This window comes from Spermophilus citellus (genome assembly GCF_964194105.1).
Source record: "Spermophilus citellus genome assembly, chromosome: 18".
In the NCBI taxonomy this organism is placed as follows: Eukaryota; Metazoa; Chordata; class Mammalia; order Rodentia; family Sciuridae; genus Spermophilus; species Spermophilus citellus.
Window position 1 is genome coordinate 10223808 of NC_138200.1, and position 25878 is coordinate 10249685.

The 25878-nt window shown below is 53.6% G+C and overlaps 1 protein-coding gene across 1 annotated transcript; it reads left to right on the forward strand.

Annotated features, from left to right (window-relative positions):
- On the forward strand, positions 1-25631 carry NOVA2 (NOVA alternative splicing regulator 2). Its single transcript, XM_081274161.1, has 4 exons — positions 1-744; positions 8862-9005; positions 13856-14022; positions 19853-25631. Exons 1-4 carry the CDS (start codon positions 468-470, stop codon positions 20933-20935), a joined length of 1671 nt encoding a protein of 556 aa, XP_081130287.1. The 5' UTR covers positions 1-467; the 3' UTR covers positions 20936-25631.
- The last annotated feature ends 247 nt before the right edge of the window (positions 25632-25878 follow it).

Genomic DNA, 25878 nt, shown 5'->3' on the forward strand with positions numbered 1-25878 from the left:
GGCCAGGCCGCTGTGGGAGCCTCCGCGAAGAAGATGCTCGGGCCAGCAGCCACCGCCAGCCCAGTCGCCGCTGCCACCCGCGCCCGCCGCCCCCCGGGCCCCCACTAGCGGCCGCCTCCGCTTCCCACCTCCGGCCCCCCGCCCCGAGCAGGGCCTGGGGGGCTCGGCCCTCTGCCCCGGGTAGCAAAGAAGGGGGGATCCTGTCCCCCCAGTGGCGCGGCCAGTTCCCGGCCTCCGTGATCTTGAGAGAGACCCCACCCCTCAGTTCTCTCCGGGCTCTGTCGGAGACCCCCTCTACCCTCCCATCCCGCTCACATCCGCTCTCCAAGCTCTGTCACCCCCCAGAACCAGCTCCCTCCCTCCTTCCCTCTCCGGGGTTCCCCCTCCCCCATCCCTCCGCCGCCCCCTCCCCCTCCCACATCCCCTTCCCTCCCCCTCCCCCGTCCCCCGTCCCCCGCCCCCCCACCATGAGGATGATGGCCGCCGGCGCGGTGCACGGCCTCTTCACGGCCTCCGCGGCCCCGCAGCCGCCGCCGCCCCCGCCGCCGCCGCCGCCGCAACCCCAGCCTCCCCAGCAGCCGTCGCCGCCGCCACAGCAGCCGCCGCCGCCGCCGCCGCAGCCGCCGCAGCAGCAGCAGCCGCCGCCCCAGGCCCCCCCCATGGAGCCCGAGGCCCCGGATTCCCGCAAGAGGCCCCTCGAAACGCCCCCCGAGGTGGTCTGCACCAAGCGCAGCAACACGGGAGGTGAGGAAGGGCTGCGCTCGGCGGGGCGCGGGCGGGGGCCTCGCCTTTCTCGGCCTCCCCCTCCCCTGGCAGGTGCACGGGCTCTGGGGAGGGAGGGGTGCCCCTCCCGTGGCGGGGGCAGGGGGAGCTGGGGAGGAGGCCGGACCCCCTCCTCCTCTCGCCGCGGCCGGGCAGGGAGCTTTGTCTTCGATGAGAGGGGTTGGGGGGAGGGGGTGGCGAGTGTCCTTGGGGGGGCGCGGAAGATGGGGGGCGTGGGTTCCTCTGGGAGGGTGTCTGCGTGTCCTTGAGGGGTATGTGATGTGACCCTTTTGGGGCAGGGGTGTTCCCCGACTTGTGTGTCTTGGCTGGGGGAGGGGAAGGAGTAAAGGAGGCCTACGACCCGACCCGGAGCTTCCCAGCCTCGCTCCCTGGGGATGTCCTGAGCAAGGGTTGTCCCAAAGGGAGGGATGTGTGGGCCACGGTGGGGATTGTGCGTGGGGACAGGCGAGGTGGGTGTGTTGGGTGACATAGAGGAAAGGGCGGGTGTGTAAAGCTGGGTGGGAGAATGTGAGTCTAGGACAGGTGTGTGTGTATGGGTCTGTGTGGGCCCTGCAAGGCCTGGATATGTGACATTAGGGATCATGACAGGATAGAAGGTGTGTGTGTGTGTGTGTGTGTGTGTGTAAGAAACAGGACTAAATAAGGAGGACTGGGCTCCACGTTTGAGACCCTCAAGGAGCACATGTGACAGGGGACAGTGCATGCTTGTCACCCCAGAGGGGCTGTGGTGGACCGTGACACATGAGTGAGAGGGTGTGTGTGACATGCAAGGGGGTGTGTGGGGGACGTGAAATGGGATGGCCCTGGGCATGAGCCAGGAGAGGCTGCGTGGATCAAGGAACGGGTTTCTGTGTGTGTGATACAAGCATGCACGGGGCGGGTGGGACCAGAAGCTGGTGAGGGGATGTGACAAGAAAAGGGTGTGGGTGTGACTCCAGAGAGGCTGTGGCTGGGTCTGACACATGGAGGTGTGCAACAGTGACATCAGAGGGGGTGTGTGCGGACAGGGGAAGGTGGGTGTATGAGAAGGGAGGGGCTGGGCTTGTGGGTGAAACGCACGAGGGTGTGTAAGGAGGAAAGGGGAGGACTGTCCCCCAGGAACCAGGACCAGGGGAGGTGTGTATGACACCCTGGGGGGCAAGGTGCGTGAATGTGCAACAAGGGAAGGGTGTGTGTGAAAAGGCTGGTGTGTGACACCAGAGATGTGGAGTGATTCTGTGTGTGTGACAAAGGACAGCATGTGTGTGCGTGTGTGTGTAAGGTAAAAAGGTTTGATGTCACAGAAGTGTGTCTGTGACACAAGAAGGGCCCTTTCTGTGTGTGACCGTGGAAATGTGTGGTGGATCAGAGAAGCCAAGCTGGGGACCAAGCGCATGCCTTGCTGGTGGGGGTGCAGGGCTTTGGGGGTTCTCAGCCCAGCACTCCAGCTCCCTGGAAGGAGGGAGACCCCTGAGCAGACAAGCCCCACCCCGCGGTCACCTTGGCCAAAATCTCCACTTCCTCTGGCCTTTTCCTCCGGATGGGAAAGGGATGGCCTCCGGCAGAGTGCACCCTTCCCTTTGCCTCGCTCCGGGTGGGTGGGGCGAGGGCCTCCCACCTCCTTCCCTAGATGAATACCAGCCGGTCCATCCAGGTAGGGCAGGATCAGGGACCCCCTGGATGCCTGGGAGGGTGTCCAGCAGAAATTGGAGGAAAGGGAAGTTGGGGGAAGGGTAGGAGGGAGTTTCCTGTCCTTCTTCCTGCACCCCCACCCCCAGCACACACATGAATGTGTCCCCGCCAACTTCCTTCCCTTCTTCCTGCCCCACTGCCATTCCCAGTCCTGGAGAGGATCAGGGACCTCCTAGGTCCCTGAGCCAGCCTGGCTGACCAGCTCTCTTCCTTGGGGTGGGAGCTTCCACCCTGTCTTAAAGGGGCTGAGATGCTCCAAATCTGATGGCTCACGGCAGACTGTAACAATGCTGCTGCTAAAGACTGTCACCTTCACCTGCATGGCCCCTACTGTGAGGCAGGCTCTGAGACTCGGTGAACTTCTCAACAGAACCCTTGGGAGCTGGGGATGTGGCTCAGTGGTAGAGGCTAGGCTGTGCTAGGCCCCGGGTTCAACCCACAGCACTGAAAAAACAAACAACAAACAAAAGAACCCTCGGGAGACATGCTTTGAACTGCTTTTTCACAGATGAGGAAACTGAGGTTCAGCAAAATGCAACCACTTGCCCGAGGTCACACAGCTCCTAAGCCCTGGGATGCTAGTTCCAGGGCACACGTACTTGCCCGCTGGGCTGGCCTGCCTGTCTTGCCCGTGGTGAAACTAGGATGAGCCTATAGGGACCAACTCTTCCAGGTGTCCTCCAGTTCCCTCTCCAGGGCACCCTTGGGGAAACTGAGGCCAGGAGATGCAAAGGGATGGAAATACTCAAGAGCAGGGCAATCGAGGGTCTAGGGCTTTGACCTCAAAACCAAAGACTCCTTTCAATAATGGACCTTCATAACAGGGAGGCTGGGTCAACCCGTCCACTTTTCCAAGGTTCAGTGTCCCCGTCTGCCAAATGGGGATCTCACAGTAACCCTAGTGATGATGTAATAATAGTTACCAATATTCTTGTTTAATGCTTTATATGGAATTTTATTTAATTCTCTCAGTGCTTTATAATGTGATGATGATGATGATGATAATAATAATAATAAATTATAACAATGGCTAAATTACAGTTACAGTGCTAAAATGTGCCAGAAAGTATTATGGAATGTGCTTAACACAGATCATTTAATCCTTACAGCAATTCTATTCTATTACCCATATTACAGATGAAAAACTGAGGCCCAGAAAGGTCAAGTTCCTTGCCCATGTCTATTGATAAGAGGCAGAGCCGTGATTTGAACTCAGCAGGCCGGCTCCGTGGTGTGGTTACACACTATAGTGAACCGTGTGTTCAGATAGGGAAACTGAGGCTCTCGGTGGTGAGGAGCTTTTCTAGGGTGTCACAGCAAGTAGTGGCAGACTGGATAGAGCCAGCTCTTGCCCTCGCTGCCAGCCTGTGCCTCCTGCTTGTTCCTGGGAGCGATGGGAGGAACAGAGAGATGGTGGCTGTTCTGACTTCTTAGCACTAGTCTGGTTGACAGACACTGGTGGGAAGAAGGGAGAGGCATCAGGGCAAGGGGGCTTGGCCAAGAGGTTGAGTGGAAACCTGGTGGGGGAGTCATCTGAGAAATGAAGGACCCCTATCTGGTGGGACAATAATAAAGAGTGTCCCCAAAGTAGATATCGTAACTCCTAAGCTGCAACTACAATTGTCCCCATGACCTGACTATATTCCAACCTCTTTTGCTCCCTTGGCCACCAAAATACAGAAGGAAAAAAAAATACTCATTTCTTTTACTCCAGACACAGCCTACAGCAGCCAGGTCCTACCTTTCATACTCTTTAACACAAAAGACAGTGTCACCAGGGCAGGGCCCTCGAATGAGCCCTTTCAGTGTTCAACTCTGTGGCTGTCAGGTGCTTGGCAAGGGACCCTCAGGCAAGTTATTTTGTGGCTCTGAGCCTCAGTTTCCCTGTGGGGAAAATGAGGACAGGAAGATTGACCTCTTTGGTGGTTGGGTGCGTTCAGTGAGATTGTGTATGTCAAGGGCAGGGCACGCGGCCTGGCCGGTGGCAGTTGCTCTGGATACAATAGCCATCTTCGTTGTTGCCATCAGTGCCACCAAGGATGGGATAATATTCCTTTTTTTTTCTGCCATTGAGTAGAGATTCACCCCAAGGAAATCGCACCCCTGCACCCTCCTTTCTGTCAGTGACAGCCACAGCTCCAGCCACCGTCTCACCCTTCCGCTCCCCATCCCTACACAAACAAGCACATCAGCCTTTACAGAGAGACTTTCCACTCCCGCACCACACCCTCACCATCTCTGTCTTTCACCAGTGACATCCCCACATGCTCCCAAAGACAACGCCAGCCTCACACCCCAGCCTCTTCCTAAAAGTAGAACACACCAACTCTCCCATTCCCAGCCCTCAAGCAACAGCGGGCACCTAAAACAGCACTCCAACTTTGGTTCCTCCAGATGTATTGCCACCAGAAACAACTCCTTCACGACACTCAAGTCTTGGGCTCCACTTTTTTTTTTTTTTTTAAGAGACAGTGATAGAGGGAGAGAGAGAGAGAGAGAATTTTTTTTTAATTCTCGGCGGACACAACATCTTTGCTGGTATGTGGTGCTGAGGATCGAACCCGGGCCGCACGCATGCCAGGCGAGCGCGCTACCGCTTGAGCCACATCCCCAGCCCATTGGGCTCCACTTTTGTCCTTAGTGATCTCCACACAGATCCAAGTCCCCCACAGGGTCAACACTATGACATTCACACTGAGACACCCCAAATCTCTTGGGTGGAGTACTGGTGGGGTTTTTGGAGGCCTCCAGAAGCATCCCAAAGGGAGGTAGTCACACTGGGGAGGAAGAGGCCAGAGAATCATTGACTTGAAGGGGAAAGACGGCTCAGCCTCCTTCCAAGGTGAAAGTGCTCCAGATTGCGGAGAAAGGGAGACAGGCCCATCTGGGCAGATGAAGTTGTCATCTTCAGATTGCCAGTCACTGTCAGGGGGTCAAAGGAGCTGTCTGGACCCCAAGAGGGAAGCTAAGAGAGGGCTGGGAGTGGGTGGGATGGAGTTCTGGCAACTAGATTCTGCCTCTGCAGAAGGAAGAACTTTCTCACAGACGGAGAAAGTTCAGACTCGGTTGTTGCAACAGGATAGGAGCCAGTGACGTCTGGGGACTCCGAGTTCAGCTGAGGTCATGTCTCTGCCCTTGCTACAAGGAAGGCTGGGAAACAGAGTCTTGGCCTCTCCCCAGCAGAGGTGGGATGCACATGCGGGAAACACCCCCAAACAGGAAGGATGTACTGGACGATTCTAAAAAGGACCAGAAGTAGACTGATGTCCACTGTGGGGACTCTGGGACTTGGAGTTTCTGCAGGCAGAAGGTCTCAGCTCATCCCTCTCCATAGCAGACTGGCATGAGAAAGAAAGGACCCAGAAAGGTGTCTAGGAAGGAGAGTAGGGACAGATTGTCCATTTTATCAGCGAGGGGACTTTTCTCCTCCAAGAAGCAGGTGAAGCCTGGGGCAGCCCCCTAGGGGGATCGGTGATGAAAGAAGTGGGGTATCCCCTCTTCCTCTACCTCTCAACAAAAGCCCCAAGCCTTCCAGTAGTTTCCCCACTGATAGGTCACGCTGCACTGAACACTGTGATAATATTTTGCTTGTGTTCATGAAGTGGATGATAATAATAATGATAATAATGATATCTGACATTTCCCAAGCCTCTGTGTGCCCCGATCATCCTGAGTACTTTCCATTTCATAGCTTGGTGAATCACCATGGCCCTGAGCAGTGATGCTATCACGTTCTCCATTTTATGGATGGGGAAACTGAGGCCCAAAGAGGCGAGGAAACTTGCCGGCAGCCATACAGCCATCAGTGACAGAATCCACAGTTGGTCTAGGGGAATGTCTGCCATTTCATATGGACATTCTCAGACAAAACTCAGGGAGAATGAGAGAGGAAGCGGAGAATGGGGAGAGGGAGTCCCAGTTCTCTTCAGAGCAGATGAATGCCTTTCGCCCTCAAGAGAGGAGTGGAGGGGGGAGGAAGGGGAGAGAACGTAAAGGGGTCCCAAGTATTGCTGAGAATGTCCTCCCCATCTTTCTGAGCCTCTGTGACAGGTGTGGGGGTAGGGAAGAGGGGACACCTCTGTGAGCCCTGGGGAGAAAGTGAATGGAGGGGTCAGGATGATGGGTGGGGAGGCACCCTGCCGGTAGATCTCCTAATGGGCTTAACCTTCCGATGAGGCAGTTTTCAAAGAGGATTGCCCTGGGCTCAGGGAAACCCCTTTATTCCCGACCCCTACCTATGCCTGCAGGTCCACATCAGCCCCACTCCCCACAGCCCCATCCTGACCAGTCAGGGAACCCCGACCTTCACTCTTAAGGGAACAGGCGCCCTTCTTTAGAGTTCTCTTCCTCCTCCTCCTCCTCCTCCTCCTCCTCTTCCTCCTCCTCCCCCTCCTCTTTTCCTCTTCCTCTTCCTCTTTCTGGGGATGGAACTCAGGTAGGCAAGGTCTCTGCCACAGAGCCAGACCCCAGGCCCTATATTGGGATTTCATGTGAACCACTGAAAATGGGCTTTTTCTGCTTAAAAGAAAAAGTTTTATTTTTGTCTTGTTTTTTTTTTTTTTTTTTAATTAGGGATTGTTTGAGGCCTTAAGTTTTAAAAAGCAGAGTGGCATGACCCCCTTCCTTTTCCCAGTGTTCATTTGAGCTCTATCCATGTGGTCCACTGTGGACCTCTGTGATAAATTGCTCAGAAGACATAAAACAGGGGTCTTTCTCATTCTCAAGGTTCAAGGAAATCTTCCAAGAAGCAATATTTGGAGTCCTAAAGGCAAAAGGGAGATGGGAATGCTGGGAGAGAAAGTGCAAAGGCCCCGGGGTGGGAGGGAGCAGTGAACATTTGAGAAACAAAAAGGACACTGAATCTGGTTCCTGAGAGGGAGATGAGGAAATGAAGTTGGAAAAGTGGGAGGAGCCAAAATATAGTGTCTTCTACTGAGAGGGCTCCAGAATTTCTACCCTGGGAGCACAAGGGGCAATAGTTTGGTTAGACAGTAAGAGAGGTTAGGACTCGCTTGGAGGCTGCATTTTAAAAAGTGCGGTAGGTGTAGCCAGTTGGTCTATAAGAAAGAAAGACCAAAGCCCCAACCGCTGGCACCACTTCTAGATCTTTCAGGGTGACCTGGAACTATGGGTCTTTAGCTACCACCAGGGGAGGGTGTTAGGCAAGGGTGAGCCACAGCAGAACCAAATTGGATTTGAAACAACCTGGCAACTGTCTCGGTACCCTGGGGCTGGTGCCCTCACTTCTCTGTGCCCCTCTGTGCCTCGGTTTCCTCTTGTGTAGAAATGGAGCTCATTCTTTGCTTCTCACGGGGGGGGGGGGCGTGAGGGAGCCATCAGAGCAGGCTTGCTGAGCACTGGTCAAAAGCAAGGGTTTGGAACATCTCCAGGGCTGGCCCTCCTCCACCTCCCACCCCAGCAGTGAGACCACTGTCACCTCCCATCTGGACCATGGCTGTCACCTCCTCTCGGGACATGCAGCTCTTGCTCTTGCTTCTCACATCCCTCCAAGGCCCCCATCTCACTTGGAGTAAGAGCCCCAGATGCGGTCCAGAGCTTCAACACCCCCTAGCAACCCCCTGCTCTCGCTCCTCCCATGAACCCATCTCCCCCCCAGCCAGACTCAGCCCTCCTTGCTCCTTTCCAACAGTCCACACACTGTGCCACCCCAGGGCCTTTGCAACTTGCTCACCTGCCACATAGCCACATGATCCTGTCCCTTCCTCTAGAGCCTGATGGTTCCCAACACAGACTCCAGGGCCAGGTTGAGTCCAGACCTGAGCCCCGCCCCCTCCTCTCTCTGAGCTTCAGAAACATCTTCACCTTTGTTTCCTCATCTGTAGAATGGATCTCTAAATAATGCTTCCCCCATAAAACCAGGGTAAAAATCAGAAGGACTGGTATTTGTAAGGGACTTGGAACAGAGCCTAGTGCGTCCCAGGTGCTGTGGCAGCGAGTGATGGATAAGGAGTAGCACGCTCCTGGGAAGGGCTTTCCTGGCCTCCGTATCTGACATCACAGCCGCTACACCCTCCCGTCCCCTTTCCCTGCCTCTTGGACTCTCAGTACTTACGACCATGTGACATGAAATAGAGTCTGTCTCCCCCTCCTGAAGAGTGTAGCTCTATGTGCTCTCGGCTGAATTACTGAAATTCTTTCAGCCTTATGTGCCCACAAAATCAGGGGCTGTTTCCCCAAACTGCTGCCAAGCACAGAGTAGCCAGAGCTTAGGCTCGATTTCTTGAATAAATGAATGAATGAATGGATGGGTGAATGGAGCTCAGGCTGGGTGTTCTCTTCTTCCCGGCTCCTTTCATGGTGGTGCTCCTGTGTCACTGTGATTTCCCCAGCCACCCATGCTGGGGCCTCCCGGGAGTGACTCCCCTCTACCCTGTGTGCTCCTGCAGAGGAAGGTGAATACTTCCTGAAGGTGCTCATCCCCAGCTACGCAGCTGGCTCCATCATCGGCAAGGGCGGGCAGACCATCGTGCAGCTGCAGAAGGAGACAGGAGCCACCATCAAACTGTCCAAGTCCAAAGACTTCTACCCTGGTGAGCCCTGGCCTGGTCTCTGCCCTGGGCCTCCCTCTCTTCCTCCTTCCCTTCCACCTGGGCCCTGGATGAGGAAGAAGGGCTCCCCTAGGGGCTGGGAGAGTGATGGGGGGCCTCCCCTCCCTCCCCCCAAGGGAACAGAGCTGCCCCCAGCCCAAGCAGCCTGGCCTGAGCAGATGGGGGTGGGGGCAGGGCCAGACAATGGGCCTGCTGCATATTCATGGACTCATTTGCATGATGTGCTGGCAGATGTGTCCCTTCCCACACACCTGCCCCCTCGGGTCAGTTGGAGGAGCTAGGGTGGGGAGGGAGGCAGGTGTCAGGGTGTCCCTCGGGGCTCGGGGCCAGGCGTCCATGTTACTGTACCCCCACTCTTTCCCTTTGGATTTGTCACCCCATCTTGCCCATCTCCATCTCACCGACTTTCTCCCCTCCATGGCTCCTGATATGCCCCTTCCTCCTCCTGTTCCAGCTTCTCTCCTTCCCCTCCGCCTCTCTCTGCCTCCTCCTGCCCCTCCATGTGCCTCTCTCTCTGTCCCCTCTCCTGTCCTCTGAGGCTGCATCCCTTCTGCCTGCCCCTTTCCCTCTCCCACCTCCCCGTTTTCCTTTCCCTCCACCCCTCAGGGTCGCCCCCTTTCTTCCTCCCCTTCTCTGAACTCTGCATCCATCCACTCAGCGACGCTTAGCAACACCTGCCATGGGGTCCTCTCTGCCCGTCCCCTTGTCCCCTCGCTGGCTTCTGCTCCCTCTTGCCACCCCTACCTTTATGTTTCTTTCTCCTGAGTCTCAGCTCCTACACTCTGTCCTCTCCTCCCTCCCACCCAGCCCCTTCTCTACTCCACTCTGTCTCCATCCCAATGTCCACAACCCTACATTTTTAAAGGTTCCTCTGCTTTCTCTAACCCCCCTCAATATTTCTCCGTATTTCCCTCCCAAGGCCAGTGTCTGAGCTTCAACATCTAGGAATCTGTGGTCCAGCGCTGGTTCTGGTTCATTCTTAATCCCCTTGGAGTTTTTTAGGTCAAACACCAGAGATGGAACGCAGGGTTAGGATACATTCATTTCTCTCTCTTTCTTTCTCTCTCCTCACCCCCACTCTCTCCTGCTCTCCCTCTCTTTCTCCTGCCCCTCCCTGCATCCCTCCCTCCCATGTCACTAAGCACCTTTGGCAAAGAGTTTAGAGAAAAATCTAGTGGCCCAGGCACAGCATCCCATTTTCTCTTCCACCCTGGCCCAGTTTCCCTGCACCTCTCTAGCCCACAAGATGTTGATAAGACTTCTGCTTAGGATAGTCATCTGGGGACACTTGGTTCCTGGCCCCTGGATTGCATTCTGTGCCACGATGTCATCCGCTCCCAGCTCAATGATCTGCCCCACAAGCCAGGCTGCTAAGAAACCCAGAAAATGGGACAGGCCTTGGTTCTCTGAGACCAAACACTACACAGATGGCAATATGAACCAGGTCTCTCCCCAGCCCCTGGACAAGCAGCCGGTCCCCACTCCTGCTGGAACATCCAAATCATACAGCCTGTGACAGCTCCTGCCTCGGAGATGCAGGGCACAGCTCCCTACAGTCTCAAGGCTTTTCCAGGGTCCACAGGAACACAGGAAGTGCAAATGCTACTGCATGAGACAAAGAGCATATTTCCCTCCTTTCCTGGGTGACATCCTTTCATTGGTTCATTCAGCAAACATCCTCTGAGCACCTTTCTATGCCAGCCCTGAGCTGGACAGAGATGGGGCACAGTGAGACTGAGGGTCCCAGCCTTTGTCTCTTGGACCTCATGGCTTGTCAGGAGACAAAGGCCACACGTGACAGCCCAGAGTGTCCAGGACTGGAATGGGGAAGCCCAGGGAGGTCAGGAAAGGAAGTCCAGACAAATAAGTGAGCTGTGAACTAGGGAAAGAGCAGAGAAGGACACTCCAGGAAGAAGAAGTCACACTTTAAAGGCTGAGAAGTCATTTGTTGCTCACTGTGGCTGAGGCCTAGAGAGCAGGTGACAAACGACAGTGGGAAAGCCAAGAGGGTCCTCTGGGCCTTCACAGGTTCACACACACACACACACACACACACACACACACACACTCACCCCAAAACCCTGCGCTGTGCCTGGAAGAACACACACAAAGGCATCCCCTTCTCGATAATGGATCCCAAAGCTCCAGGTTCAATCCTTCCCACTCATGGAGAAACCAAGACCCAGAAATAAGCAAGTGTCTGCCCAAGGCCTCGCAGACTGCTCCCCAGCCAGACTTCCCGGATGAGAACAGCTTCTGAGCACCCATCTGTAGCTCTGAATTAAGTTCCAGGGGAAAAGCCCGACTCGAGCTGCTGATTGTCCTCACAGTTTTTATTAATTTATAACGTACTTGCGTCAAAGTACAAAAATCATAAGTGCCTCCTAAATTCACACATATTCTTTCTTAACATTAAAAACAAAAACAAAACTACAGTCATTTATTGCCCCCAACCCATACACTTAGAGCTACTCACTCATGAACCCCCAAATCAGCAGCGGGGATCAGAGTGGTTAAGACTCTATAGACTCTAAAGCTAGATATCTGGGTTAAAAACCTAATTGTTCCAAGTGAACTTGGACAAGATCCAAACCCTTTCTGTGCCTCAGTGTCCTCAGCAGGAAACTGGGGGCCATAAAACTGCCCATCTTGTATTTTAAGTGGATAAATATATGCAAGGGCTTAAAATGGTACCTGGTGCTTAGCCTTATATAATCACCAGCTGTTACTATGGATGCTTTTTCAGAGTTTTACTGGGTCCCCTGAAAAACCCCTTGGACCCCAGGTTAAGGACTACAGGGGACGGGAGGTCACAGACTCACAGAATTGGAAGGAAGCCTGGCCACTGCAGCCAGGCTCTCCCTGGGGCCTCCTGGGGCTTCCCCCTCCCCTCTGTCCCCTGCTCCATCCCGGTTCCAGCCCAACCCACACCCTTTCCTATTTACACCCAGACCGAGGCAGCCTGCGCTGACTCACCCTGGCTCAGACCAAGCTATTGTTCTGGGTGGAGGGAGCAAGGGTGAGGATTGTGCCCCAGAGCGGGTGGGGGCTTTCAACTCCACAAGTGACCCTCAGGCAGTGACACCCGGGCACATGGCAAGGTCAGCATGCCAGGCTGAGCAATGGCAAGCCAGAGGTCAGGGTCACAGCACCAACACCCTGCACAGAAGTGCTGGACAGACAGTGGCACTCGCTGCCAAGTGTCCCAGACACAGGCACACACAGAACCTGGCATGCCTTCAAGACCTTTTCCAAATCCAGGGAGCTAACCCGGTCCTTCAGACAGAGCCCACAACCCTGGGGAGATGGACACATCCTCCCTTCACCCATCAAACACCGGCCTCACTGTGGTGGTCACATGCTCACACAGCCCGGTCACAGCCAGTCGTCTTTGTCCAGCTGTAATACACACTGGGACACACGCACGTCACAAGCGCACCTGCCATCCCAACAGTCTCACCTGAGCCGGCCCCTCTCTGTCTTTCTCTCTCCCCAAGCTCACACACGCCACTCAGAGGGTCATGTGCACAGAGACACAAACCACACACCAGTCATCCAGATAGTCTGTGAACACCGGAGGTGGGGACATGTTTCTCTTGCTCATACAGATGCAGACACACCCACCCCCAATGAAGGGCACACCCCTCAACAGCCTCAGTGCCGCTTTGTGACATTCTTTGTTTCTTTCTCTCACACACACTCAGCTCAGTCTTACAAATAGTGAACAGGTCATCACTCAACACCAAAGTCTTTCCTACACACAGGGGTGCACCCAGGCCTTGTTACCGGAAGGAGTTACTGTGTGGCATAGGCTGTTTCTATTGCAGCCGCTCCTGTTCTTTCTCTTATACACACAAACACCAATTCAGGTGATCTAGCCTGTCCTGCCCAAGTACACACAAGCCCACACACCACCCACCCCAGGCAGCCTCACAGGTACACACACAGTCACAATGTCACCCAGAGTCTCTCTCCCCCACACATATACCCCAACACCACCCAGCTTCTTTTTCCTGAGCCCTACCCAGAACACACACACAGAAGTGAGGAGGGTGCCCAGGTCAGAACCGCAGCCCGAACCTGGAGGGTATCCAGCAAACACAGCACCCCACTCCCCTTTCCCAGCCCCTCAGGCTCCAGGGCTCCAAGAGTTGCCTTTGACCCATGGGCTCTTCCCTATCCACACCCCTGCCCTCCCCCACCCTTCAGCCCTCCATCTGGTGGGTCCAGGCAGGCACTCAGGCCTCTCTTCTGCCTCCCCCATCCCCCAGCCCTTCCCCATCCTCTCCAAAAGCCCAGAGGCCTGCGCTGCAGGCTTTCAGGGGTTGCCATGGCAACGGGGCCTCGTCCTTCATCCCCCTGGGGGTGGGCTGAGGACCTGGCCAGCCAGACCGATAAGGGGGTTCCAGTTACTGTGGCAACCGCTGCAGGCCTGAGTGCTCCGCTTCTAGAAGGAGGGGGGCAGTGAGTGAATGGTTGCCAAAGCAACCGGGGAGCCCGCAAGAACTGGGAAGAGGCAGCTGAGCCCTGTCTCCCCTGCCCAGGGCTGCTGTGGGCATCCTGGAGCACTTAAGCATCATTCTTCCATTCCCCGGGGGTTGTTTTAGGGGAGGGAGATAAAGTGTAGATTATAAAACAAGGATTCCATTCATTTTCCCAGTTACCCATCGTGGCCTGAGTACCCGTTCAAGCTTGCCCAGATTCACTGTGTGGCCTAGAAACAGGTCCGCTCCCTGGACCTCAGTTTTCCCCTCCGTTAAATGGGGCCTGTCTCTCAGGAATGTCCCCATTCCTGTCTGATGAGTGTGCCCTCTCTCTCCCTTGCTCAACAGGAACCACAGAGCGGGTATGCCTAGTACAGGGCACAGCAGAGGCCTTGAATGCTGTGCACAGCTTTATTGCCGAGAAGGTCCGAGAAATCCCTCAAGCGATGACCAAGCCTGAGGTGGTCAACATCCTTCAACCCCAAACCACGATGAACCCCGACAGAGCCAAGCAGGTCAGCTGGGGCAGAGTGGGCTGCTGTAAAGCTGGTGAGGTTCAGGAGGCAACATTCCTCCCAGATGCCTGCATGAGAGTTCGAACCATTGGGACAATTCCCATTTTTAAAAAAAGTTTACCAAACACATGTCAGTGGTTCATATTATGAGGGAGTCAGCGCTACTAGTCTAGAAAGGAATTCAGACCACTTGAAGCGGGCTTGATGCTGAAGGAGTGAAGAAAGCCTAGGGAGAATTTGGCGGGGACCCTCCCACTCATCCACCCTTCCTGAGATTCTCTAGATCCTCCTCTCCCACCTCATCCCATTGTCTCTCTGAGCAACCTGCCTCCGACTTCCTGTACTCACCGGAAGTGACCTCAGTGACAGCCCATTCCAAAAAAAGTTTAGAAATGGCCTCTTATTTTCCCTCCCTGATAATTTCCGTGATGGGGGCCGACTTGGTGCACCGTTAGCGAGAGAGGGGGCGGGTCCCTGTCCTACTCGGCCCTCTCCAGGAAGGGCTGGGAGCGGGGAGGGCAGCGCCCCTCCGTTGCCTCAGTTACCGGGCAGCGGTAGGGGCGTGGCAGGGAGCGGACCAGTCGCTTCCCGAGCCTCTCTGGTTGCCATGACGACGGTTCCCCTGGCCAGGTGGGCTCCCAGTAAAGCCCTCAGTTGCGGTCCTGACCCGCAGTGGGCCAGGGGAGGAAGAGCACGGGGCTGGCCGCGCGCGCTCCCCGTTTTCTCTGCCCCCCTCACTCCCACGTACGTGCGCACCTAATGCGAAAGGAGAGAGGAGCCCTGCGCCGGCGGACAGGCGGCTGTCGGGAGTTCCTTCAAGTCCGCCTAGAAAGTAAAGACTGAAGCCAGGCAGCTGGGATTCTTGGATCCTGGCATTACCCTGAGGTGGGGGAGACCATGAACCTGAGTTTCCGCAAGTTCGTGGGGACATGGGGGACCGAGAGCCTTGGAGGAGCGCTGCCGGGTAGATCGCTCCCCAAAAAGGACTGCGGGCTTGGGGCAGGGAGCGCGGCCGCTGTCCTTGGTGCTGAAGCGGCTCTGCTCCTCACGCCCTGCCAGGCCTCTCCTGAATCCCTTCCCACCAGCAGAGCACAGCTTTCTACCCACAGCTTACACAGGCGAGAGGATTGCCTCTTTCCTCCGCCTCGATCGTGGCCACAAGGGACTCAGGGTTCATCGAGAGTTTGTGGATGTTGCAGGGAAAATGGGGTCAGCACCATCTGTGCCTCAGCCTTCCAGCGCCTCCCACTAATCCACAGGAACTCACACAGCAGAGTCAAGAGGTTACAGAACCAGGATTTATCCTCGGCCTTGTTATTCGAGGGTTCCAAAGAATGAGAGAGAGAATGACTGAAGGCTCAGACTCTGGAGTTAGATGTCAAACTGAGTCCTACTCTTTCTTACTTCCTGACCTTGGGCAAGACTTGATTTCTCCATGCCTTGTTTTTCTCATTTGTAAAATGAGATTCATTATGGTGCCTACTTAAGGGTGGTGGTTAATGTTCATTGATGTTTGAAAAGCACTTGGCATGTATGCCTACAGCATAGAAAGTTCTCCCCCCCCAAAAAAAATCCTTAGCTGTTGTTATGCCTATGGGATGTTTTAGTCAGAAGATAATGTCTCCTCCTTTTCTGCCTTGGACCTGCTATGTTACTCAGGGCCCCCTGCCCTTCTGTAGACCTCAGTTTCTCTTTCTTTACAGTGTAGCATCTGGGTCAAACCAGGGATTATAAACTGAAATGCCTCCAAGAAAGGGAACATAAAAGATAAAGGACCATGGGCCCTCTGAAGAGGGAGAAGTCACTGCCCAATTCCACCCTGTCCATTCTTGTCCTTTGGGAACATGGACAGTGTTTCTATGTCCTCCAAACTTTTCAAAAGAAGCCACAAATCTCTAAAATCTACTGTTTTAAAAAGGTTGGCTCAATTTTTAAAACACTATGAAAGTCAAAGAAAATATGACTATGGTCTGTCTGTGGCCTTAGGACTACCAGTTTACCACCTCTGGGATGAACAAGTTGTTCTCAGCCCTGGCTGATATGGTAGCTTAGCATTCAGATTCCAAAGCCCCACCCCAGAACCACTGGATCAGAATTTCTGGGAATGAGACCTGGGATCAGATCCTGACTCTACTACTCACTCCTGTGTCACCTTGCACAATTTACTTAACCTCTTTGTTCCTCCATTTCCCAATCTAGAAAATGTGATAATAATAGAATTATAAAAAACCTTATAGGTTCATTGTGCAGTCTAAGTAAATTACTATTCAAAAAAAGTTAGAAAAGTTCCTAGCAAATTCTAAGTCCTGTGTTTTCTGCTGCTGCTGTTAGTGTTTGAAATTTTCCTTGGAATTGCAGACCATTAGAAAAGATAGTCTCTGTGTTCCTCCTGCCTTTAAACTTCCTGAAGTTCTATGACTCTGTTATTTCAAGATTCTAGGCTTATATTCTAAGATTCTACCATTCTAGCATTCTGGGATTACAAGATTCTATGGTCTGTACCTTCAGCTGTAAGATGCTATGATACTACAATTCAGGGTCTATCATAAAAGCATCTGCCACTTTCTCGGGGCTTCCCATGTGCCAGGCATTGAGAAGTCACTTTATGGTCCCTAATTAATTATACAGGGCAGCTGAGGTTATGCTACTGTTGGACATGAGGAAACTGAGGCACAGAAAGGTGAAAGCATTTGCCTATGGTCACACAGAAGTACCAACTACAATTGGGACCTTGCTCTGTTGAGAAAATAGCAAAACAGTTAACATTGACTGAATGATTACCTTGGAGCAGGTCACCCATATCTCACTGAATGCCTGTCAAAACTATGAATCCGGAATCATATGGCCATTTTACAGATGTAGAAAAGGAGAGAGTACTAAAGGTACTTCACTAAATCATGCATATAAGACATCTATATTCATGTGATTTTTATTCAATTTCTTTTAAACTAATGCATAAAAACTTAAGAATTGTACATATTAATGGGATGCCATGTACATGTATACATTATATACTATTTATAGTCAGTTTAAACATATCTATCTCCTCAAACATCTTTTCCTTAAAGTAAAAATATTCAAAGTCCTTTCTCCCAGCTTTTTAAAAATATTTTTTTAGTTGTAGATGGGCACACTGCCTTTATTTTATTTATTTATTTTTATTCTGTGCTGAGGATCAAACCCAGTGCCTCATACATGCTAGACAAGCACTCTGTCACTAAGCTACAGCCCCAGCCCTCTCCCAGTTTTTGAAATATACAGTACATAGTTGTTATTCACCCATAAGATTGTCAGTCGTTTTACTGAGACATAATTCACATACCTTCAACTCACCAATTTGATAGGTACAGCCCAACAGCTTTTGTTATAGCCACAGAGTTGTGCAGCCATTACCACAATTTTAAAACATTTTCCAAACCTCCAAAAGAAAAATTTTTAAGGAATCAAAACCAGAGCCTTGCAGGTGCTAGGTGAATGCTCTACCACTGAACTGCCTCCCAAGCCAAAAAGAAACCTTCCTAAATTGTCACCCCTCAACCTCCCTCCTCTCCAGCCAACCCTTCTCTGTCCTCATGCCACCACTAATCTACTTTCCGTGTTTGTAGATTTGCCTATTCTGGACACATGTAAATGGCATCATAGACTGTATGGTCAACCATCACTACCATCTAATTCCAGAATGTTTCCATCATCCCCAAAAGAAACCTTGTTCCTGTTAGCAATCACACCCAGCCCCTCTTTCCCATCCCTAGGCAACCAAGAATCTACCTTTTGTCTCTGTGGGTTTGCAAAGTTCTGGACATTCTTGTGATTAGAATCCTATGTGGCCTTTTGTGACTAGCTCCTTTCACTTTGCATAATGTTTTCTAGATTTATCCTGCTGCAGTATGTATTGTATCAGTACTTTATTTGAATTTATTGCCAAATAATATTCCATTGCATGAATATACCACACATTTTATTTATCCCATGAGACCTTTTTAAATACAGGAGAAATAAAACAAAAGTTATTTGTTATAAAATCAGATGAATTTTAATTTGTAAACATTCAACAGGGACTGCAGTAGAAGACATTATAAAATAGTCTCAGCTCACACCCAGACATAGCTGAGCGGTGCAGCTACTGAGGCAAAGTGACATGGTGTGGAGTCCTGGAGACTTAAATGACAACAGTGGCATTCCTACTGATGTCAGGGGTTTTGCAACACAATGGCCCGCCACTGGAAAAGTTCAGAACAAAGCAATCTCCCCTTGATTTACTGACGATTTCCATAGCTCAAAAATACTTAGCATGTATCACGGAGTTCTGTTCAGGACCCAGAGATTTATAAACTCTGGCATTTCACCAGCATGAATGTGCAACAGGACCTAGGACAGTTCTCCCCTGTGGGAAAATGACCTTCAGCTGTGGGCTGTAGACACTGAGGGCCCTGCCCATTCCATGTCCACATCTGCCCCGAGTCCTCACAAACCAAGACTGCCCCTCACAAATTGCCCAATCCTCCTCCATAACTGGCTTGAGGGTAGAAAGGGGAGGCAGAGGTGTGAACTCTAGTAGTGGTTGTGGGGGTGGAGAATCCACAGATCTAAGGGGACATGGGAAGGATTTTTGAGAAGGAGAAATCTGTAGGCAGAAATGCTCTTTGAGGTTGCTGGGGATGTAGCTGGGTGGTAGAACGCTGGCCCAGCATGCTGGAGGGCCTGGTTACTATCCCCAGCCAAAAGAAGAAAAAGAAAAGAAAGGGAGGGAGGGAAGGAAGAAGAAAGCTGTGCTCTTGGAGATGTGAAAGGGATTCTGGGTTTTAAAATATCCCCACTGGAATCAAGGTTGACCAGATTTGCAGCTGCTCGGATAGGCAGGTAGCTGATGGGTGAGCTGCCCTGCGGCTGAAAAAGGAGCCACTATCTTCAAATGAGAGGCCTGCTTTGGAACTCACTGCCTTCTCAGACCTAAGGCTTTATGTTACCTTAATTTTACAGATAAAACCACTGAGTTTGCAAGCTAGGGCTGCCATAATGAAATACCAAAGACTAGGCATGGTCTCTCCTCTTTGTGTGTTTGTGTCCTGGTCTTCTAAAGACACCAGTCAGTGAATGAGGGACCACCCTGACGATCTCGTTTAACTTCATTATCTCTTTAAAAATGCTGTCTCCAAACAGTCGCATTCTCAAGTACTGTGGGTTCCAATTTTGACATAAGAATTTGCAGGGGGAAGGGAAGACACAGTTCAGAACAACAAAGAGGTTAAGTGAGGAGACTGTGTCATAGAGTGGAGAACACAGGAAGCTGGGAGGCTGGACCTCAGCTCTTTCACTATCTGGGTGACCTTGGGGCAAGTCCCTTTACTTCTGAAGCTTCAAGTGACTCATCTGTAAATCGAGACTTGAAGCTTTTACTAGGCATCAATCAGAGTGCTCAACAACAGAAGGTGGGGTCCTGGTGCAAGCTGGTGCGCATCCTGGCAGGCCCCCCAGTGGTCAGCCATTAAGATTTTAGGTGCATAAATAGGGGAGGTACCTGGGGCCTCAGGGACATGGGACAGGGTGGCCGAGGGGCTACTGAGAGAACCTAGAATACCAGTTATTCATTTACCAACCATTGTGGAAATCTTTCAGTATTTTTAGCAGCTAGTGGGCCCATCTTGGTACCTATTAAGGGGGCTTGCTGGGTTTGTGTTAGGGAGAACCGGGGCTGATTACCAGCACCACAGCGGGGATAAAGGCAGGGGTGGGGGCTTGATCTTGGACACTAGAAAGGAATGCTAGGAAGGAGGAGACTCCTCGGTCACCAGTGCCACCATGAAGACCCTCCCTCTTTTCCCCGACACAGGCCAAGCTGATCGTCCCCAACAGCACTGCGGGCCTGATCATCGGCAAGGGGGGCGCCACGGTGAAAGCGGTCATGGAACAGTCGGGTGCGTGGGTGCAGCTGTCGCAGAAGCCCGAGGGCATCAACCTGCAGGAGCGCGTGGTGACGGTCAGCGGCGAACCCGAGCAGGTGCACAAGGCTGTGAGCGCCATCGTGCAGAAGGTACAGGAAGACCCCCAGAGCAGCAGCTGCCTCAACATCAGCTACGCCAATGTGGCTGGTCCCGTGGCCAACTCCAACCCCACCGGCTCACCCTACGCCAGCCCGGCCGATGTGCTGCCGGCTGCGGCCGCCGCCTCCGCCGCCGCCGCCTCCGGCCTGCTGGGGCCCGCGGGGCTGGCGGGCGTGGGAGCCTTTCCCGCCGCGCTGCCCGCCTTCTCAGGCACCGACCTGCTGGCCATCAGCACGGCGCTTAACACGCTGGCCAGTTACGGCTACAACACCAACTCCCTGGGCCTGGGCCTCAACTCGGCCGCAGCCTCCGGCGTCCTGGCCGCAGTGGCCGCCGGTGCCAACCCTGCCGCCGCCGCCGCAGCCAACCTCCTGGCATCCTACGCGGGTGAGGCCGGGGCCGGGCCAGCCGGAGGGGCCGCCCCGCCGCCGCCGCCGCCACCCGGATCCCTGGGGTCCTTTGCATTGGCCGCGGCGGCCAATGGCTACCTCGGGGCCGGGGCAGGCGGTGGGGCGGGTGGAGGTGGTGGCCCGCTGGTGGCCGCGGCTGCCGCGGCAGGGGCAGCTGGGGGCTTCCTGACCGCAGAGAAGTTAGCCGCTGAGAGTGCCAAGGAGCTGGTGGAGATTGCGGTGCCTGAGAACCTGGTGGGAGCCATCCTGGGCAAGGGGGGCAAGACGTTGGTGGAGTACCAGGAGCTGACAGGCGCCCGCATCCAGATCTCCAAGAAGGGCGAGTTCCTGCCTGGCACGCGGAACCGGCGGGTCACCATCACGGGCAGCCCCGCGGCCACGCAAGCCGCTCAATACCTCATCAGCCAGCGGGTCACCTACGAGCAGGGGGTGAGGGCCTCAAACCCCCAGAAAGTGGGATGAGGCCTGTGGTGTGTGCGCCCACCCTTCTCCCTCCTCCACCTTCTCCTCCTTCCCTCCGCCTCCCCCAACTCCTGACCTCAGCTTGGTTAGTCCTGCTCCTCATGGGATGGGGCTGGGGTAGGCCTGACTGCACCCTCCCCTCTGGTAGTCATAGGCAGGATTGAGCGATGGCTGGGGAGGGGGCTCCTGAGCCCCCTCCCCAGCCCTGAGCTGACCCCTCCCCTCCCTGTGCTTGACTGGGCCTGACCCTCCTCTCCCAGGGCCCAGGTCTGTGTGATATCTGTATATATTGCATTTTGTTGATTTTAATAGAAAACAAAGCGTTATTTTCTCTTTCTTTCCCTCCTTTTTTTCTTTTTTCTCCCTTTTTCTTTTTTCTTTTCTTTTTATTTTATTTTTTTGGTAAGGATCCCCCCTTTATAACTTTTTGTTTCCATCTGGGAGGAGGGGAGGGTGCCTCTGGGTCACTTGGATTGAGGGGCCTCCCCAAAACACAACAGCCTGCCTCTCCACTTTCAGTTCTAGATCCCAGGGAAGTGATGGGAGTAGAGGTGGCCAAGGTGTCTGAGCCAAAATGGGGCACTTGGAGGAGGGACCCCAGAGGTCCCAGACTTCCTCAGCTACTCTGTCCCCACTGGAATTGCCCCTTCTGGGTGGGATTTTTACCCTTTGGTTGTCAGGTTGACCGGGCTCAGGGATGGTGCTGGGGAAGGAGGTCAGCTCTGGGGTTCAGCTGGTCCTGTGAGCTTACGAGAGGCTGGAAAACCTTGCTGTGTCATCTTTGTGGCTTTTCCTTGAGTAATGGAAATAAGGGTCCCTGTTGTATTGTTGCTGAGTCAAGTACTTTCTGGGCACTCCATATGATGTCACAGGAAGCAGTTCCCTAGAAGTCATTTCCTGTGATGATGAGAGACAAGTACTTATGAGGTCTCAATGAGCCCTTTCTTGAAGGTCACTTCAGTGATGATATCAGGGGGTATGGACTTCCTATGGAGTCTCAAGGTCACTTCCTGTGATGTCATTGGGATGCAGCATGTACTTCCTGTTTTGGACAATGGCTAGTCCCTGATGCTCCTTCTCCACCCACACTCCTCTTTGGTGGGTGTTGGACTGGGGGATCTTCCTAGGAAGAGAATAAAGGGTGGGACTTGGATCCACTCTGGAGGATTCTAAGGAGTAAAAACAAAAAAGAATACTGTCAGGGTCATCTCCATCCAGACACCCCAAGGCTATGAATTCCCCTGGCAGGGAGAGGTGGGAGATGGACATAGTGAAACTCATTGCTGAAGACCCTCATCCCACCCGTGCCCTCTCTGCGTGCCTGTGTCTGTGTGGCTTTGTTTGGTTGACTCTGGTGAGCCATAAGTGCAGCTGCGCTGTCAGGCCAGCGTGGCCCTGTGTAGTTCATGGAGCCATGGTAGGGTCTCTTGGGCCCCAAGGCTTCACAAGCTCTGGTGGTTTGGACTGGCCTGGTGGCTCTGAGCCTGCTGGCATACTTTGATGGTGTCTGATGGATCAGAATTTTTGGTGCACTCACCTTGAACACTGAGAAGCTGGAATATTCTAATGGAGCCAGGCAGCCCAGACAGTTGTTACAGGAGTGACTTGCTTAGCACGGTGGCTGCAATCAGCTCTAAGGACCCGCCAATGGACTGAGAGTCAGGTCCTGACTAGGTCAGCTGAGACCCAGCTCTACCCTCCTCCACCTGCACCTCCTCCTTGGAGACCTCCGCCTCCTCCAATCCAAAACAGGGCCCTCTGTGCTCTGGTTCCATCATCAGCATCTCTGGGGGAGAGGCACCCCATGCCCACCCTCTCCCCCATCTGCCCCCCTCCTAGGTCTTCCAGACCCCTCTCCATGGCTTTGGGGGAATCTGGCCTCCTCATCTCTCTCTCCTTTAAAAAGGAGGGAAGAAAAGCCACAGAGACAATTCCTACCCCCTAAAGCCTGGGAGGCCCCTTTTCCTGCCCCCGCTAGAGAGCCACCCCCAAATCAAAATGTGAAAATCCCTAGAAAGCAATAGCCTTCGAGGTACCTTGCACTGAATTTCCCGCCCCAGCCCTTCCACCCAACAGGAGGCTGGAGCTTGGGCACTGGGGTGACTTTTTCCATGCCCTCGTCATCTCCAGGGTGAAGGGCAGACCCCATTTCCTCCACACCCTCCTCCCACCTCCTATAGCTGCTGCCCCCACCTCTAATCTCCAGACTGAGCCCCGATGGAGATCCGAGTGCCAAAACAATTCTTGATATAACTTTGTACATATCTTCTACAGTTGGGGGCTGCTGGGGCTGGAGGTGGGGGCCACTCGTGGGCCATGCTCCCCTCCACCTCTCAGAGACCTTACAGTATTTAACAGTATCTACCCGCACGTGGGTATTACAGTATCTAGCTGGAATATCCCCCTATGAGCCCCCAGACCCCCATGAGCAGGGGAAGGAGCCAGGAGAGGTGAAGTAGGTCTGGGCATGGGTGGGGGGGGACAAAAGAGCTCATTTTCATATAATTTGCATCCTCAGCTTGGCTGCTCCTGCTTTCTATAACTCATTCGCTAGAGTCTGGGTCCCAATCAGCAGGATCCAGAACTCCTCTCACACAGACATGGCTCTGGAGGCTGGGCCTCCTGAAAAGTGTTCCCTTAGGTATCTGTGTGACAAGCGCCATCCCTATTCATATTTCTTGGGGACCCTCTACCCCACCAGCCAGGGCTATCTGAAATGTAGTTTGCTAGCTCGGTGAACTAGTTCACTCACCATGTTGGTGAGTGGGGAGCCACGCATCTTTCCCCATTTTACCCTGGGAAATTCACTCCACCATCTTCCCCATCCCTTGAAAGTCCCTTCTGCAATCTGACCTCAATCTTTTGTGCTGCAGTTTGTCCAAAGGGGACACAGATGTGGGGTCAGAGACGGGGATTATTGGAAAACCCATTGCCTCTTTTTTCCCCCTCTCTTCCTGATAGCCAATCAGAGATTCTGAATGGCCTCCTTGCACCCTGCTCTTCAGCACCCAGTAGGTGCTTAATAAGTGTTTGCTGCATTGAATTATCTCCCTATTCCTTCTCATCTGCCCTTCAGAACCTTTGCCTCTCTTTCTCTGGCTCCCTATGGTCTTCTATTTTTTCTTTTTGTGGCTCCCGTTGTCCTCTGTCCTGTCTCTATCTTTGCCTGTGTCCGTGTCCCCCTCTCCTCAAACTCCCACTTTCTCTCCCCTAGTTTCCCCATTAAAAAAAAAGTGCCAAACTTCCTTGGAACTGAGCCGCTCTGGGGTGGGGGGAGAGGACCTTGGGCAGAGAGAAGGAAGCGGGGACCATCTCTCTTTGAGGAGGCCCCTAAGAGGCATTGAATAAGGTCTGTGGACACTGAGCTAAATTGGGTCCCCCTTCCTCATCCCTCTTGCCCTGAGTTTTTCTTAGAATCTTTATAAGAAAAAAAAAAAAGAAAAAAGAAAGAAAAAAAAAACTCTCCTTTTCAGCTAACCCCTACCTTTTTGGATCCCCCAAATTCCACCAGCCGGGGAGAATCCCATTTGCCTCTTTCTGAGCAAATTTATAGAATTCTGGGAGGGGGAGACAAGTTCAGTCCCTCCTCTGCTGGCCCAAGGGGCGGTGCCAACTGGATGTGGAGAAGGACCTCAAAGCACTTAGGAGAACTAGGGGTTCAACGTGCCAAATTCACCTCCTTCATCCCCCGCCTCAGGGGGGCTCTGAGCCAGCCTGCCCAGCCATCATCTTCTGCCCTGTCCAGCCATCTCTACATGGGCAAGGAGGCTTCACTGCAATAACTGGCAGGGCAGGGAACCGAAGGGCAACAATTCTGCCATCTTTATCTCCCTGACCCAGCCCTGGACTTGTAGGTGGGAATTCTGGGTATCTCAATGGAGCTTGTGTTAAGAGTCGATGTATAGATTGTGGGGGACCTAAACTTGGAACATTAGGGTGCCACTTTTCTCGGAGTGGTATTTCTTCTCCCCTCTTGACTACCGAATCCTTCAGTATCCCCGTGTTCTGTTTCTCCGTCCTATTCCTCCCTCCCGCACGCACCCTTACCTTGTTTCTCATTGGTCGCCAACTGTTTGGGAAACAAGTCCCCTGCATCCAAGATTGCTGTTTCGAGACCAGGATTAGAGGTTGTGATAGACTGAGTGTTGGCAAAGGTATTAACTAAGTGGCCATGAGGATGGCAATGTGGGCGTCCAGGCTGCCCCCGCGGGGCACACCTGTCGGGACAGCCGGGCGGCCCTTCGCTGTTGGACGCTCACCTGCGCGGCGCCGCCGGAACCCAGGCCGGCCGTCGCGTAAGTCTGAACTGGATGTCACAGTGGGGAGAAGGGGATCGCGATACCTAAGTTGGGGCACGGCGGGCCAGGACTCCGGTCTTCGCTGTCGTGGAGTCTCGACACCCAGCCCTGCTATCGCGATCCCTCTCCGCCGCAGTCAGCGGCCTCTCGCCACCGCGCCGCTGCGGGTGTGTAGGGTCCGTGGGTCTCTGCGCCCTCCGCAGTCGCGTAGGGCATTGCTGGGTGGCAGGGAGGGAGACGGAAAAGTCTCTGTCGGGGATGGTGGTGGTGAAGGCTGCTGGGTTTTAACCCCTTCTCAGCCAGTCCAGGACACTCTTGTCTCCCAGAAATAATCGGGGGAGACCGCCTAACCCCCCTCCCTCACCCTTTCCCCCCCACCCCACCCCCATCCCCCAAAACCACCTTCTCATCTTCTAAGTGACTCCATCACCACCGGCCACCGGAACCTGCGGCCTCATTGCTCCAGCCCGCCCCACTCGACCGTCAGACTCGCTCATCGAACTCTTTTTAATTAACCCTTTCTGTGTTCATCCCACGGAAAACTGTGTGTCCGGCAGGAGGAAAGGGGGGAAGCTAGGGGCAGTTGCTACCTTTCCTCCATCTCCTCCCACCGCCCATGCCTCCCCACCCGCACCCCATCCCATG